The sequence below is a fragment of the Trichechus manatus genome, unplaced genomic scaffold, assembly GCF_000243295.1.
Source record: "Trichechus manatus latirostris isolate Lorelei unplaced genomic scaffold, TriManLat1.0 scaffold00009, whole genome shotgun sequence".
Taxonomy (NCBI): domain Eukaryota; kingdom Metazoa; phylum Chordata; class Mammalia; order Sirenia; family Trichechidae; genus Trichechus; species Trichechus manatus.
In genome coordinates, this window is record NW_004443945.1 from 9,624,826 (window position 1) to 9,643,389 (window position 18,564).

Here is an 18,564-nt window from a genome sequence, read left to right on the forward strand (position 1 = left end):
GATATATCTGTTTTCTCACTCTAAGATGCGAATAGCATGACAAGAAAAACATACACATCACATCCTGGTCCTAATCCCTGCTCTGTCACAGAAGATCTTATTTTCTCTGAACCTCAGATTCATCTTAAAATGGAGTACAACCAAATCAGTTCTAAAGTTCCTTTTAAAATCCTATAGGATGATGAAATGAAGTACCATGGAGTCACTTTGAGAATTAAGTAGATCATATACAAAAAAAAGATTTGAAATACTTGCCAATAAAAAGTTGAATTATATGCTCAGAGAATTCTGAAACACTTGTCTTCCACTTCTATTTTCTTCTACATCTTCCTCTGCCCCTAAGTCAGTATCATGGTTAAAGCTGTTTAAACATGCATTTTTCTCACCTCTGTTGGCTTAGAATGCTAGGTGCTGAGCTGGAACAAGATAGTGCTTCTTTTGTTATACATAATTATCTGCTTGCTTTAACTGAGTAGATTCTGAAAGTTTTCCTGGCATGTTTAAAATAAAAGTTTTGCATATTAAAAAAAAAAAAAAAAGCTGAATGTGGATACACTAGTCAGAATCATATGGCAAAAGTAACAATCCAACACAGTGGCTTAAACAATGACTTTATTTTTTTCTCATGTAATAATAAGTCCAGAAGTTGGCAACTGCTAACATTGGTTGAGGTGTTCAACAATGCCATCAGGGACCCAACTAGTAACCCTGTGGAGTCAACTTCAACCCATGGCACTCTTGTGTGTGTCAGCAGAATTGTGCTTCATTGGGTTTTCAATGGCTGACTGTTTCTAAGCATAGATCACACTCAGGCTCCTCCTAATTGTTCTGCTGCACCATCTTTAAGATGTAGCTCTCATTCTTATGCAGCTTCATGGTTGTAAGATGGCTGTTGTACCTCTAAGCATCTTGTTGGCATTCACAGTCAGGAGGAGAAAGAGACAAAAAGAAAAGAAAAAAAAAACACAAAAATTCACAAAGCTTTGACTTTTCAATTAGGAGGGAGGCCCTTCCCAGCAGGCTTCTCTATTTCATTAGCCCTAATTAGGTTACCTGCCCATGGTTTAGACCTGTGCTATCCAAAATGACAGCCACTAGCCACATGTAGCTATTTATACTAAAACTAAACAAAAAATTCAGTTTCTCATTTGTACTAGCCACATTTCAGGGCTCAACAGCCACACTTGGCTAGTAGCTATGATATTAGACAGCACAGACAAAAAAACTTCCTTCACTGAAGAAACTTCTGCCTTGGACTAATCAGAGACCATAAGGAATCAAACCACCACTCACCACTTCTGGCTTAGATCAATCAAGATGCATCCCCCCTGCCCCTGGAGCTGGGGTTAAGGTCCTAATCTCCCTGAGGAAAAAGGGTCTCTGCCTACTATCTGGACAAAATAGGGTACTCTTAAGAAGTGGAGGTAATAGCAGTTGGGTATGCAATTGTCTGTCACAATTGGATTATCAGTACATTTCAATTGAGGTTTATAAAGTATTATACATTGGCAGTGTGCTTAATAGTTTTGGGCAAGAAGTTATTAAAAGCTAGAAAAATAAAGTAAAACTAAGGCTGACAGTCACAGAAAGCATTGAATTACTTATTACACAAATACCAGAAAAGGAAACACTAATCTAATAACTGATGGGAGGACGTTAGAGGGAGGAAGGGAAATGGGAGAATATATGGGCATTATTTCCTTTTTAGTAAACATAAATTTGAAATGGCTGTGTTGAAAACAGTTATTAATTTCATGTGCAGAAAGAGTGCATCTTTGTGATAAAGATTAGTTGAGAAGAATTATTTTCTAATGAGAAGAGTTATTTCACTCATGGTAGTGAATAACATGAAGAAGACTACAATATGAAAAAATTAGATATACAGAATAATTTACTAACAGTAAGAATTATTCAAAATGTTAAAAAGAGACGAATGCTGACACAACATTCTTCCTAAAGATTTCTAAGCTGTCTATTTCCACACAATCCTTACTTGCCAAAATCCAACGAAAAGTCTGCAGAAGTTTCTGTTTATTGTTGGTTTAAAAAAAAAAAAAAAAAAAGCATTAATTAGAAATACTAACAATAAATACTTGCTCTAAATGAACAACTGGCTATTGTAAAAACTTATCTGTATCTGAATAAAGTGAGTTAACTCTAAAGTCCTTTCAATTCTATTGAAACATGCAAGGTACTGCTGAAGGTAGCATAATGGCTGTTTATCATGCAAAGAGGAAAAGTACAAAATTCTAATTATAACTAAGAAGGTGACGAGATACGAGAACTTTAATAATTTTGTGTCAAAGATAGTTTAAATTTTCTGACTTTTCCCAAAACTAAAAAAAAAAAATCCTCAGCCACTGCTACCCCTTTAGTCCCTATTCTCTATAATCCTTATTCTTCTATGCAATTTACAGTTAAAAGGTTCAATAAGTAAGTATTTTATAGGCAAAAATATCAATTATGTCCTCTAGTAAAACAAAAATTGTACGAAAAGATACTGCTGAACTTTGGGATAATAACATATTTTAAGCAAGATTTATCGAGGTAACATTATAGGAAATAAAGCAATTCAACTAGCCCATTGGAATGCAGAGCAAAATCCAACCTAACACCATAAACAAGAGTCAAAATAACTTGCTAGCATATAATTTGCTTCTATCAGCTATGTATGCTATGTATTTCCTATCACCAGTGATGAGTTGGGTAGAAATTGAGTTCTAAAATAATATATTAACTATTTGAGTATATAACAAAAAGAATCTAGAATTCTCATATGTAAGTTTAATAAATCATCATGGTTTATTTAACAAGGTTATTTCTGCATCAGATTGTGGTTTAAAAGCACTTTTATATATACGTGATATGAAGAAACTGATGCACAGTCAATAAGAGTCTTCTTAAATCTCTCTTCTGTGGATTTTCTCTATCTTCCTGCTTAGCAGTAAAAGGCATTTTTAGGTTTATATAAACACATTCTTTACAACTGCCTTATTAACAGAAAATTGGTATACAAATAGCACTGGGCATTTAGTAAATAAGTCACAGGCCAGTAAGTTCAATTGTGCAGTTGTGAAATCTATTGTGAAAGAGTTCTTGAAACCTTAAGACTGGGTGATCTGCAATGTTTCCAACATGTCTTCAACTGCCTTAAGAGAGTATTTGGTTTCCTTCTTACTTCGACCTGCAAACTAATTAAAAGAAAAAAAATTGCAATTAAGCTCAATTTCAATGGCAGGCTCAAAATCACAATCTTACCGTCACATCGTTAGTGAGACTTAACATTTAACTATTTTATCACTAGAATGAAATCTTATTCTTCAATAAGAACAAAATTTGGGTTTTTTGGAAATTTTCATTAAGGTTTAATCTTCATTTGAAGTGTAGAAAGATTTCACTACCACTTGGCCGGTTTAAGTAATAAAATAACCTATGAGAACAGATTTGATTTTAAAACTATTTTCCTCAAACTTGAAAACTTTTATGAAATAAAAACTATAATTTATAAATGAAATACAGCTTATGCCTGGCCTGTAAACGGACTTTAACCATTTCAAACAAAGGTACACTATAAATGTAAAGCAATTTTATTAGATTTTTTTAAACTGCCAAGTAACCTCTCAAATTTAAAGTAGGTAATAATTTTTTTTAATTTTCTGGATTTATTAGTTATGTATTGATACCATGTTTCTGCAGCAAAGAGCTGTTACATATTAAAATGATGTAAACATGTTTTAAAACAAGCTTTTCCGGTTTATTAAACTGTAATTTACTTTATCAAACCAGACTGAGATTAGATTTTATAATGAAAAAATGTAATGCATCGAACAGTATCTTGGTATATTTAAAAGCAAATTCATGGCATATTAGTTCAATATAATGCCCATAATCAGTGGGGGAAACGATGTTGATTACTCCATGCTGATTTCAAAATGAGTTTTCTAACGGACTGACAATTCCCATCCCTTATCACTCTGATTTAACACAACTGACTTACTAGATAAGTGTTCCTTGTAGGAGCGGGGAAAGGATTTTTGTATCTATATTACCTGTTTTCCCCCCATTTAAAGTATCTGCTAAAATTTGCTATTAGCAACATATAGCATTTTTAAGTTAACATCTAACAACTCAATACATTTTCAAGTGACTGATCTTTCCTTCAAATACCAATGCTGTCTAAAGTACTTAGTTCTTGATTTATGATGTGTTCCTTCTCTTTTGTAATTAACTCAATTTGGCAAACTTCTCATGACCTGTTGAGAAAGATTAAGTGATCAAGCACAGGTAACATTATAGAAGCAATAGGCTTTAGGAATTGGTAACCTGCCTCTGACCCCTCTGGCTACCGCTTAACATTATGATTCCCCTACCTCCTGAACCATTAGCTTCTGTTGTTGAATCTTGATCTGATAGAGTAAATAAAGGAGGTTTCCAGGGTAAATGCCGGGGAAAGAAAAAAGTTTCTTATAAGAATCAAGGTTACTTTGCCTTTCTTAAGACGTTACTAACTTAAAGGATTCAAGTGTTAAATATACAAGTCTTAATTCAAAATATGGTGGTAACAGCAACACCACATATACAACTGTCTTTTCATAATTTCCCTTGGGGAGTAAAGGATGTGGGGTGCACTTATTATTTCTATTATCCAGTTGAGAAATTCATTTCTCAAGGATTTACCAAGAACAGAAAGCCTTTTCTTTTACTTTGCCTATCCAAAGTAAACAGGAATGGTCCTAATCAGATACTTAAAGGTCTAATTCTGAGAAAAAGCTTTGATGGGTTGGGGGAGGGGATACAAAATAGGATACCACATAGTAACATTTACTCTAACTTTTAAAAGAGTAAAAACATATTCCGTAAGAGCTAAACTCATAATATGTATTTTAAGATACAGTATTTTGCATTGTTTGTACTTAAACATAATTGAAGTAATAATAAATACAAGTTTGTGATTTTTTTAATTAGCTAATTAAAATAAAAATCACCTAAGACTGTGTCAACACTACTGACAACCGGTGAGACTTAGAATAAACCAAACCAACTTATTTGTGTCAGAACAAATAAAAACAAAGTTGGAAATATAAATCTATCACTTTAAATTTCGCCTGACATGCAATTATTTTGTCTATTCCAGAATTATATGGCAATTTAACTGATTAAGCTGGAATCCTATTTTTTCCTCAAATCATGATTTAATTTTCTATTTCCCAAAAGGATAGTAACCAAATCACCTCTGCAATCATAAATAACATACGGATCACTAGCATAAAAGGACTTAACAGTGTACCAAAGAAGCATTTATCTGGAAAATTATTGTGAGTAGGTTCACATTAAAGTTTTCCATGAGCATTAATCAAACCTGCCTGCCTCTACTGAACATGCTAAACCAATTACCTAATTGAAGAGCAAGTAGTAGTCATATTCTGTTTCATTATTAAGTGGAAATAAGGAAAGAAAAGCAGTTCTTAAAACCTCATTTTCTCTAATTTATAAATATCTATAAAAACATTACAATGAGGAATATGTATTATATATTTTATACTGGTTTATATGCCTAGACATGAGTCATGAAAACTCAATTAGATCCCAGACTATTCTAATTACTAAAATGTCAGTCTCTGAAAGTTATACTTTTCTGCATTATTCACAAATTCTGGATTTTTTTTTCATCTGGTTAGATATAGCTTAAGTAAACAATTCTTTCATAATTCTCTGATGAATCAAAAAGAAAAATCACCAGAAAGAACACAAAAACACTCAAATAATAAAAATTTGCCTATCAACTTTAGAGGTCAATGATTCATATATCATGACAACTGGGATAAGCTGGACTAAAATTTACCTTTGCACAATTTGTGGTAAGTAATATAGCTAGGCAGATTAATAGTATAAATAAAAGGGGACAGCAAATGGATGAAATCTCAGAAACCTTGTTGTTGTTGTTAGGTGCCGTCGAGTTGGTTCCAACTCACAGTGACCCTACAGGACAGAGCAGAACTGCCCATAGGGTTTCCAGGGAGTGGCTGGTGGATTTGAACTGCCACCCTTTTGGTTAATTAGCAGTCAAGCTGTTAACCACTACACCACTAAGGCTAGTTCAGAAACATTATGCTGAGTGAAAGAAATCAGGCACCAAAGAGTACATAATCTATGATTCTATTAACATAAAGTTCTAATAACAGGAAAAACTGATTTATAGTGATGAAAATCAAATCAGTGCTTGCCTGGAAGCGGGTTCGGGGGGAGTTGACCGCAAGGTGGCAGATGGGAACATTCCAGGGTGATGGAAATGCTTCTTATCTTGATTGGGGTGGTGCTGACATGAGTGTATATATGTTTCAAAACTCAAACTATATGTTTACTATATGTGCATTTTACTGTATGTAAATTATCTCTCAAGAAAGTTGATTAAAAAAAGGTAAAACAAAAAAATAAGGGTAAGACTACTACTCAAATTATAAAATAGTGTAATAAATTGTCAAATGACCACATATGTACCCCTTCCTATCAAGAGGTGAAGTCTTGCATTCCTTGAATCTGGGTTGACCATGTGACTTGGTTTGACCAATGGGATATTAGCAAAATGCAACATAACCAGAGGCAAGGGAAGTGCAGAAACAAGAGTGAACTTAGCTGAGAAAAGCTCAGCTGAGAAAAAGCAGAACTACCCAACTGAGCCCAAGCCAAACTGTCAACCTTGTACAGAATCATAAGCAACTAAAGCACTGTCATGTTAAATGACTAAGTAAGCAAAAGCTAATGGATACAAATACTTATGGAATCTGATTCATAGATAGAGAACACAGAACCTCTGTAGAAAAAGCACAGAATATGAAAGTTACAAAAGCACCAAGAGATTTTACTTAAAACCTGTTACCAACATCCAGAAGCAAAAATAAATTTTCCATAAATGAGTGATTCCCAACTGAGGAATACTTACAGAAACCTTACATGGCCAACTAAGAGATGTGTTATATTTCTGAAGTGGTTTGCAAGACAGAGAAAATGTCAAGAAAAATTCCTTGTATTATCCTTTACAATGAAGTCAAGAAAAGGGCAAATCACACCTACAGTAAAGGTGTACAAAGCACTTATGGGTTTTATGGAGTAGATGGTACAAAACTCAAAGACTGAAGCACACAAGTGATGCTCTCAGAGCTCCTCCCAAAGAGCACTGCGACTTTATAAGTCTGTGACAAGAATGGCAGGGAGGGCAAATGTTACTTAATGTACTAGAATAAGGGATTCATGTCTAGTGGTAAAGTATATCTCATAAGACATCGAAGCACATGTTTGCCTAGAGATCTAATCAGTGGGATCTTTTATCACTGAATACACAGGGAGAAAACAAAACAAACTTTGAATTTAGTTATTTTCGAGAGCCTTAGGTCTGAAATGAAAAGAGAAACAACTGGGGGTAGGATGTCAATTGTTCACATGACAAGATAAATTAAAAAAGGAGCTGGGAACTATAATTATAGCTTCAGATACATTTATACCTGACATCTCTTTATGGAGGCAGTACATTACGGCAGTTTAGAACACCAACTCTGGAGTCAGACTGCTTGGGTTTGAAACCAGCTCTGTCCTTAACCAACTGTTTCACTGTGGGGAAGTTATTTAATCTTTCCTTGCCTTATTTTCCTCTTTGTAAAACAAAAACTGCCTAGCTCATAATAAATCCTCTATTAATGTTTGCTATAACTCTTGTTGATGCTAATTATTATTATTCCAACAATCAAAGCAGACCAATAAAGTGAACTTAAAGCATAACATATGACATAACATGTAACAGACAAAAGTGAACATAATAGCACAAAATAATGTGTATTACTGTGATTTGGCAAAGATTAGGCATTAATTCCTTTAATCCTCAGAATACTTTTATTATGCCCATCTTGCAGGTGAGAAACTAGGTCCAAGATATGTAATTTGTCTGAGTCCACACAGCTAATAAATCAAAGAGCCCAAATCTGAACCCAGCCAATGTGGATCTAGCATCTGTGCTCTTCTCTTTATTACATTTTATTACCTTCCATGGAACAGGACTTATGATAAAATACAAAAATGGACAGAAACACTCTGCATGTCGACATGGCAGGAAAACTTACCCCTACTTCACACCATAAAGGAAGACCTAAGAAGAAGTGACGCATTTGAGTTACGGTGTTGAGGAAGAATACTGAATAAACCATGGACTGCCAGAAAAATAAACAAATCTGTCTTGGAAGAAGTCAGCCAGAATGCTGGATGCAAGGATGGTGAGACTTTGTCTCACTTACTTTGGACATGTTATCAGGCCCTCCTGATAACAATCAGGAGACCAATCCCTGGAGAAGGACCTCATGCTTGGTAATGAAGAGGGTTAGCAAAAGAGAGGAAGACCCTCAAATGGTGGATTGGCATAGTAGCTGCAACAAGAGGTCGAACATACCCACTATTGTTAGGATAGCACAGGACTGGGCAATGTTTCGTTTTGTTATACACAGGGTCATTATGACTTGGAACTGACTCAACGGCACCTAACAACAATAACAACTTCACATCATATATAAAAATTAATTCCAAGTGGATTGTGGATCTAAAGGTAAAAGAATAAAAATTCTAAGGACACACTAGATTCTATTTATGAACACAGAACAGCAAAACATTTCTTAAACAGAACATGAAAACACACAAACCATAAAGGAAAAGGTTGACACCTGTGTGGGGGTAGCAGCAACAAGTAAAAGGGGACAATCTATTCTGCAAGCCGCAGAATGAAAATATTATGAATATGTAATACAAGTGGCCTCTGAAAATCTTATGAATAGCAGCAGAGCATTGTCTTATATAGTGCTGGAAGATGAGCCCCTCAAGTTGAAAGGCACTGAAAATACAACCAGGGAAGAGCTGTCTCCTCAAAGTAGAGTCAGCCTTAATGATGCAGATGGAGTAAAGCTTTCAGGACATTCATTTGCTAATGTGGCATGACTCAAAATGAGAAGAAACAGCTGCAAACATCCATTAATAAATGGAACATGGAATGTAAGAAGTATGAATCAAGGAAAATTGGAAGTTGTCAAAAATGAAATGGAACACTTGAAGACAGATATCCAAGGCATTAGTGAGCTGAATGGACTGGTACTGACCATTCTGAATGGGACAATCATATGTTCTACTATGAATGACAAATTGAAGAAAAATGGTGTCACATTCATTGTCAAAAAGAACATTTCAAGATATATTTGAAGTATAACATTGTCAGTGATAGGGTATTACCTATACGCCTATAAGGGAGACCAGTTAATAAACCATTATTCAAATTCACATACCAACCACTAATGCCAAAAAATTGAAAATTTTTACCAACTTGTGAAGTCTGAAATTGATCAAACATGCCATCAAAATTCATCGATAATTACTGGTGATTGGAATGTGAAATCTGGAAACAAAGAAGGACTGGCAGTTGGAAAATATGCCCTTAGTGATAGAAATGACACCAGAGATCGCATGATAGAATTCTGCAAGACCAATGACCTATTCATTAGAAATACCTTTTTTCAACAATATAATCTGGAGCTCTGGTGGCAAAGTGGTTAAGACCTCATCTGCTAACCAAAAGGTCAGCAGTTCAATTCCATCAGCTGATCCTTGGAAACCCTGTGGGGCATTCTACTCTGTCCTACCGGGTCACTATGAGTCGGACCCAATTTGATGGCAATGGGTTTAGTGTTTTTGAATTACACATGTGGACCTCACAAGATGGAATACACAGGAATCAAATCGACTACATCGGTGGAAAGAGACGGAGGAGAAGTTCAATATCATCAGTCAGAACAAGGCCAGAGGCCGAATGCAGAACACACCATTAATTGCTCACATACAAGTTCAAGGTGAAACTGAAGAAAATTAAAACAAGTCCACGAAAGCCAAAATAAAACCTTGAGTATATGCCATCTGAATTTAGAGACCATCTCCAGAACAGATATGACCCATTAAACACTATCACCAAAGACCAGATGAGTTGTGGGATGACATCAAGGACATCATACATCAGGTCATTAAAAAGACAGGAAAGAAAGAAAAGACCAAAATGGATGTCAGAGGAGACTCTGAAACTTGTTCTTGAATGCAGAGCAGCCAAAGCAATGGAAGAAATGATACAGTAAAATAACTGAACAGAAGATTTCAAGGGCAGCTCGAGAAAACAAAGTTTTATAAAGGCCTGGAGTTAGGAAACCAAAAGGGAAGAATACGATTGGCGTTTCTCAAGCCGAAAGAACTGAAGAAAAAATTCAAGCCTTGAGTTGCAATACTGCAGGATTCTATGGGCAAAATACTGAACGATGCAGGAAGCATCAAAAGAAGACAGAAGGAATACACTGAGTCACTGTACCAAAAAGAACTGGTCGACATTCAACCATTTCAGGAGGTAGCATATGATCAGGAACTGATAGTACTGAAGGAAGAAGACCAAGCCACACTGAAGAAGTCCAAGACTCCAGGAACCTACAGAATACCAACTGAGCTATTTCAACAAATGGATGTAACACAGTAAGTGCTCACTCATCTATGCCAAGAAATCTGGAAGACAGCTACTGGCCAACTGACTAAAAGAGATCCATATTTGTCATGGTTTCAAAGAAAGGTGATCCAACGGAATCCGGAAATTAACAAACAATATCATCAATATCACACACAAGTACAATTTTGCTGAAGATCATTCAAAAGTAGTTGCAGCAGTAAATCAACAGAAAACTGCCAGAAATTCAGGGTGGATTCAGAAGAGGACGTGGAACGAGGGATATCATTGTTGATGTCAGATGGATCTTGGCTGAAATCAGAGAATACCAGAAAGATATTACCTGCGTTTTACTGACTATGCAAAAGCATTCAACTGTGTGGATCATAACAAATTACGGATAATAATGAAAAGAATGGGAGTTCCAGAACATTTAATTGTGTTCATAAAGAACGTGGTATACAGACCAAGAGGCAGTCATTCAAACATAAGGGGATATTGCGTGGTTTAAAGTCAGGAAAGGTGTGCGTCAGGGTTGTATCCTTTCATGATATTTACTCAATCTGTATGCTGAGCAAATAATCCGAGAAGCTGGACTATATAAAGAAGAACACAGCATCATGATTGGAGGAAGACACATTAACAACCTGGGATAAGCAGATGACCCAACCTTGCTTGCTGAAAGCAAAGAAGACTTGAAGCACTTACTGACAAAGATCAAAGACTACAGCCCTCAGTATGGATTACACCTCAACATAAAGAAAACAAAAATCCTCACAACTGGACCAATAATTAACATCATGATAAGTGGAGAAAAGATCAAAGTTGTCAAGGATTTCATTTTACTTGGATCCACAATCAACACCCATGGAAGTAGCAGTCAAGAAATCAAATGACATATTGCATTGGGCAAATCTGACACAAAAGACCTCTTTAAAGTGTTAAAAAGCAAAGATGTCACTTTGAGGACTAAGCTGTGCCTGACCCAAGCTGTGGTGTTTTCAATTGCCTCACATGCATGTGAAAGCTGGACAATGAATAAGCAAGACCTAAGAAATTGATGCCTTTGAATTATGGTATTGGCAAAGGATATTGACTATACCATGGATTTCCAGAAGAACAAGCAAATCGGTCTTGGAAGAAGTACAGCCAGAATGCTACTTAAAAGCGAGGATGGCAAGACTTCATCTCTCATAGTTTGGACGTGTAATCTGGAGGGACCAGTCCCTAGAGAAGGACATCATGCTTGGTAATGTAAAGGGTCAGCGAAAAAGATGAAGACCCTCAACAAGATGGTTTGACACAGGGGCTGCAACAATGGGTTCAAACAGCAGCAATTATGAGGATGGCACCAGGACTGGGCAGTGTTATGTTCTGTTGTACACAGGGGGTCACTATGAGTTGGAACTGACTCGATGGCACTTAACAATAACAACAACTTAATCTCCCAAACAGGAGGAGCTGAGTTATGACCTGCAAACTGGGGAAGTCCTCGTAAATTCCAAATCAAAGGTAAGTGTAAAAAATTGCATGCAAATGTGAGATTAAAGAAGTCTAGTCTGAAGACCTCAAAATCTCAGAAACATACCAGCAAACACTATATCCAAGAATGACAAAAGTTCACACCTTGGATGAAAAGTACTAGAAACTGAAACTAAACTGAATGGTGCAGAGACACCAGGGGTGAGAGAGAGAGAGATGATTCAGATAAGGGAGGCAAGGAAGAGGACAGTGCCCAAAGGTAGCAAATCCAGAAAAATCGTAACAACAAAATAAAACATTTAAAGCTGACAGAAGCACCTCTAAATTCAAGAGCCATAGAGCTCTAAAGGTGGAACACTGGGCTGGAGTTGGTAAATCTTCCTCAACCAGACCTAGTTCTGAGGAAAACTGGATATACAGATAGGCCATATTTGAGTAGTCTGTAACAATATAAGCAGAGGAAGGCACAGAAAAATCAAGCTGGAGAACCGATCCTACATTAACTCCATCTCCCCTACTTCCATAAAAATCTCCTCCTAGTAGCCCAGAAAAACTATCTCATTTAAATGTGGAGAACAAGAAAAAGAATATGAAGTAATTCCATAAACAATTAGTATAGTGAAAAAATACAGAAAAGAATTAGAAAGAAAATGAGTGATATAGGAGGTAGGAAAAGGAGATCTAACATACTTATAATTGGTGCCCTGAAAAAGAAAATTAAAGCAACAGCAAAAAGACTAATAACTATAAATTTTTTTTAAAAAAAACCTCTCCTCATATAAAAGAAGGCTGAATCCACATATTAAAAGGGTATAACATGTATAGGCAGCCCCCAGGTTACCTAACATTTGACTTACATACAACCCATAGTTACAAACCAGCCACCGTAAAGCCTATTACATTAAAAGTCTGAAGTATATACAATGGTTTGTAATTACAAATGGGTGCTACTTTGTGATGTACATCTAAACATTACTATTACTGTATTCTCATGTTAAGGTGTTTTAGTGTATCTGGAGGTGTTTCTTTTATGATTTTTATGCATAGAAATGTACACTATACACTGTATACTAAGACAAACATTTAACTAACTAATGTTAGATACGAAGCGTACTCAACTATTCTGACTTATATACAAATTCACCTTAAAGACAGACTTAGGAACAGAACTCATTTGTAATCCGGGGACTGCCTGTACTTGGGAAAACTGATCCAAGAACAATCAACAAAACACATCATAGTATAACTACTGGATTTAAAAGATAAAAGAAAAATTTTTTAGAAATCCTTTGGGCAACCGGACAAAAAGTCTAAGTACTTTATGAGAAAGAAAATCAAGATGGCATCAAATTTCTTGACAGCAATATTTTCTGTCAGAAAACAATGAAATGATGTTTATGATACTTCAGTAAAGGAAAGCCAAATACAGTATAACCAGCCAAACTGTCTTTTAAACATGAAGGCTACAGACAGATAGTTATGAACATGCAAGATGTAGTAGGATATTTTTTCCCATGATCCCTTCCAAAAAATCTCTTATGGATTAAGCTTCAGAAAACTATAAAATGAGCGGAGAAGTTTCAGCATAAGGTCTAATAGGTAAGCAGAGTACACCAACTCCAACTTTGTTACCCAGTATGTAGCTTAATGCCTGGCTTGTTTAATTTTAGGCTTTTATTCCTCTTTTTTTAATTTCTTGAGATATTACTGATTATTAATACACTTACATACTGAATTTGCTCCTGAAACACACTATGCCAATTTGTTTATCCTTTTGAATTTTTACAATTACTGTTTATATGTCAAATGCAGAACTACTGAGATTTCCAAATGGCAAAAAGGCTAATTATGGGATCATAATAGTAATAGACACATTTGGAGGAACAAACAAAAACATGATTCTAAAACTACAAATTAATTTTACACAGTTAAAACACATTTAATAAAAAGCCAATGGAGTAAGAGTCCAATGACAGATATATGGCTTGGTAGTTCACAGAAACAAAATTAACAACTAAGAAATAATAATACAGTGGTTGACTTATATGATAACATAAAATTACCAATACTAACCTGATAAGCTCTGTTTATTTGACTAGCTGCCCAACTAGCATATTTCATGTTGTCCTTTTTCGTTTTTGCACTTGCTTTTGGATTAGAAGCAATATGACTTGCAGACTAAAAATAAAAAAGAAACATCAAAACAACATTCCTCGTTCTAGTCAAGATAATCAAAAACACGTAAGGATAATGGTTACAATATGGTAATAGCAGAAACAGTTTTAAAAATTATACCAAAACAATCTTTAAAATAAAAATAAAGTTGAATGAAATCAGTGTTTTAAAAAGATGAAAATTTATTTTAAAATATAGTATAATCCAAAGTAATGAGAAAAAGACACTTTAAATAATATCTACAACTATTTAATTATGTATCTGCCACAGCTCTTAAATGTAAATTCTCGTATCACTTAAATAAAGCATGTAAGAACATCTTATAAACGAAAAAGCACTTTATTACTTTCTTGTTACTAAATTATTTCAGCTTCCCTATGTCAGAGATATAGAATTATTTAATATCAATAGAAGGAACCTCAAAAATAATTTAATCCAACTTCCTATACTGACAGGTGAAAAAATCTGACCAATAGGAGCGATCTGACTTAACCAAAGCAAGTTAATGGAAGTCTTAGAAAGACATCTCTCTTTTCACTATACCAAGAGTTTCCAAATCATGTTCCTTAGAACTGATTACTCACTTCCACCAACTGCCATTGAGTTGATTCCAACTCATAGTGACCCTACAGGACAGAGCAAGCAGAACTGCCCCATAGGGTTTCCAAGGCTGTAAATCTTTACAGAAGCAGACTGCCACATCTTTCTTCCACAAAGCGGCTGGTGGGTTCAAACCACCGAACTTTTGGTTAGCAGCCAAGTGTTTTAACCACGGTGCCAACACGGCTCCTGATTACTCACTAGAATCCTGCAATTTGATCAACTCTTTTCTTTTTAAAAATATATTTTAAAAGGGGGATTTCTTAATCTAGGATACATGAAAGAATCTGTAAACCCCCCAAAACAACATATGCTGATTTTTAAATGTACATTTGTATTTTTCAGAGAAGAGGGAGATAAAACTTTTAACCTATTTTTAAAAGGATCTGTCCATGTGATTCAAAAAAGGTTAAGCCTTTTTTTTATACCTAGCATATGTTACAGGCCCTTTCGCTTGCGTGTCTACTCTGCCAATGAGGAACCTATACCCAAAATCTGATTTACACCTCTATAGTGTTGAATGTCACCTTTTTGGTATGAATTTCAGCAATGCAATGGTTAAGAACATGACTGTGCAGCCAAATGCCTGAGCTGGAACCCCAGCTCAATAGTAGTTCTGTGCATATCCTCAGGCAAACAGTATCTCTCTGGTTCTGTTCTACCATCAATAGTAATAATAGTACCCACTCAAATAGTTGATTAAGGATTTGATGATTAAAAAAAAAAAAAAACAGAATTCAGAACAATGCCTGACACAAAAAGTGCAATGCGTAAACTATTATTATTAATTTGTTGTTATATATTTTTTAATTAATATTTCATTTATTTGACAAAGAGACACAGTTACTATACTGTATTTTCAAGCTACTGTATTTTAAGCAATTGGCTCTGGTAGAATACAGGAAAAAATCTTGAAATTTTAACCCAAATTTTGCTACTTATTTCTTGAAAATGATTTCATTCATGTTTCTTCCTATCTCCATTTCTTCAATCCTTTTTTGCTGAGCCACAATAAGAAGACATGCATTAAAAAAAAAGTTCATGAAAAGTCTAGAATACATCAAACTTTCAAGAACTGGCCTATTAAAGAAAAGTTTACTTTCCCAGCCTCTTTGACTGCAGAGGAGTTCATTTTATACATACTTTAAAGCTCAGCAAATTCTTCCTCTATTTCCCATAGCTCTTGTTAGTTGACTTTTTTAAGCTCATCATTTGGCACACATAAACAGTACATTTAATTACATGTTTCCCACAAACAATTTCCGAACTTTCTTTTTACACCATAAAAATGTTTTAATACAAAATATGAGACCTTTTATTTCTATATGTCATTTATTGGTAGAGTGTAAAATATCTCATATGAGTGTATTTAAGGTAAGACAGACATACAATGTTAGGCATAAACCCAAGACTATCAAAACAATTTAAAAAATACAAAATATTGTTTTCTATTACTACTTAAAAGGCAGATTTCAATTTTGATACAATAAAAGATATTTTACAATGAAATATTAAACAGCTAGGGTGTATTAACATTAAAAAATAAAACTGCCTTGCAACATATTGCCCATAATTAACTAGAGGAAAAATAATATACTCATCAATGAAATATTAATAAAAAAAGACAGAGACTGGAGAGGATAGTTAATGGATTTTAAATAACAGAATCACAAAATAACATTAAACATACACCTCAACTCACCATGTAAAGCCCAAACAAAGCTCTCATATTTCTGTTGTTTAGTTTCAAAGACTGTGCAAAATACTTTCTTGAAAGTTCGAGGTTTTCAAGTCCACCTTGGGTATATTTAACCTGTTAAAATTGCAGAGTGCTGAAACCTGTTTATTTAACTACTTTGAAATAAAGCATGTTTGATCATACCATAGACATTAGTAATTAGAACAGATATTCTGCAAACAAATGCAAGATGTTAAAAGAATTCATCTTAAGATTGTTAAAGCTAATCTAAATTTGAAAATGTATCCCACCCCCCACCAAAACTATTCTATGAATAACTAGCCTATGAACAATAAGATCACTGAGTACTTTTTAAAAACAAAAATGCTGCCACAATAAAAAAGTCTCTACAATTTCTATTTTCAACTGCTTTGCAAATGCTTCACAACATTATATTTTCTATCACTAGCATTATAAATCTTGATATGGACACTGGCTTGTCATCTTGTATCTGCACTAGCATTCCTTAATAATGAAGTCCTTCTAACCTTACAGCGTTCAATTATCTCGCTACTGCTATGAGGTAGATGCCCACTGGATAAACAGATCTTTTTTTCTGAATCAACTTCTTAATAGTAAGCAAATAAAATACTTCCTATGTTCCAAAACAATAACCTTAATATGAATTCCCTAAAATATGAATTTAAGAATTATAACCATGGTAAATGTCTCAGAAGCCATTTATTGTTGACAACTGTGGCAAAATATTCACATTATAACATCACAATTCAATGAATTCATAATTAGGAAGAAAAATAGTAAACAAACATAGAAATACAAAGACTTTCATGACTTTAAATAAGCACTTGTAATGGAAAAGTCAGTATTTCCATTACAGTATTAAAAATCTAAAAGTTTTATTCCCACAACTCAACTTTCAACAGATGTTTTAAATATTTATATACTTGCCTAACATTAAGGAAATATTTTTAGTTCCACAATACCCAGCAACAATAAAAATAAAGTCATATACAATTGTTGTTTCTGAAAACACTTACTTCAGCATACTGCTGACAGTATAAGTGGTTATGTGGATTAGTCATCATAAGCTCCTCTAAACAGAAGGCTGCTTTTGCATAGCTGAAAAATATCAAGAGGAGAAATTAATTTTAGAAGTGATAAATTTTACCTCAGCTACCCCTTAAAATAATTTACTGATATCAGACATTTTATTCCCAAAATAATTTATGTAGCTTTATTAATGAAGTACTTGCTGTGAATTCATAAATACCAAATATTACATTTTTAAATAAAAATGAATAAACAAACATAGGCTGAAATCTTCAAGAGCCTAAGAACAATCAATAGAGAGCACATTTTTAATACTGGGTCACTACTATTAGTAGCACACGCATCAAAACCTTGGGATAGGTCGCATATAAAATAACTTTTGGAAGTCTACTGATGATTTAATAAAACCTTCAAATACCTAACGTGTAAGGAGGACACAGACATTTTACTAAATACTCTCTATTCACTAAACAGAGTCCATGCATGGTCAAACAGTTAATGCTCCCAGCTCCTGACCAAAAGGTTAGAGGTTCTAGTCTACTCAGAGATGCCTCAGAAGAAAGGCCTGACGACCTATTTCCAAAAAATAAATCAGTCATTGAAAACCCAACAGAGCACCGTTCAGCTCTGACACACACAGGGTTCACCATGAGTCGGAATCGATTTGGCAGCAACTGGTTAACAGGTATTCACTAACACAGTCTACACTTCTGTATTCACTAACATATTCTACTACCAAGACTTCTCATAATTAAGTTTAACATCAAATACAAAATTAAAGTGAAATTATAAATTTCTAAGCCCATGAAAAATAGATCCTTAGTGGTTTTGATATGCACTCTACTACTGTGGTAGAGAAACAAAAATCTTGCTGAAAACCTAGGGAGAGAATTATTGGAAAAGGCTCTGGAAAAATGCCTTTAAACCATGTGACTCTAATTCACCTTATTTTATATGAATATATAAAGCCATGTGAATATCCTCACTATTTAGAGGAAATCCTAACGAACGCAGGTGTTGGAATATTTATTCCCAGTGACGAGGTGATGACAAT

General features: G+C 34.6%; 1 protein-coding gene across 1 annotated transcript in view; it reads right to left on the minus strand.

The window, feature by feature from the left end:
* Positions 1 to 2,779: 2,779 nt before the first annotated feature.
* EMC2 (ER membrane protein complex subunit 2) overlaps positions 2,780 to 18,564 on the minus strand; it is a 67,722-nt gene continuing 51,937 nt past the window's right edge. Inside the window, 4 exon segments of the mRNA XM_004370690.2 lie at positions 2,780 to 3,191; positions 14,060 to 14,164; positions 16,464 to 16,574; positions 17,498 to 17,579. Of these exon segments, the coding sequence (XP_004370747.2) occupies positions 3,105 to 3,191; positions 14,060 to 14,164; positions 16,464 to 16,574; positions 17,498 to 17,579 (385 nt within the window). The 3' untranslated portion in view covers positions 2,780 to 3,104.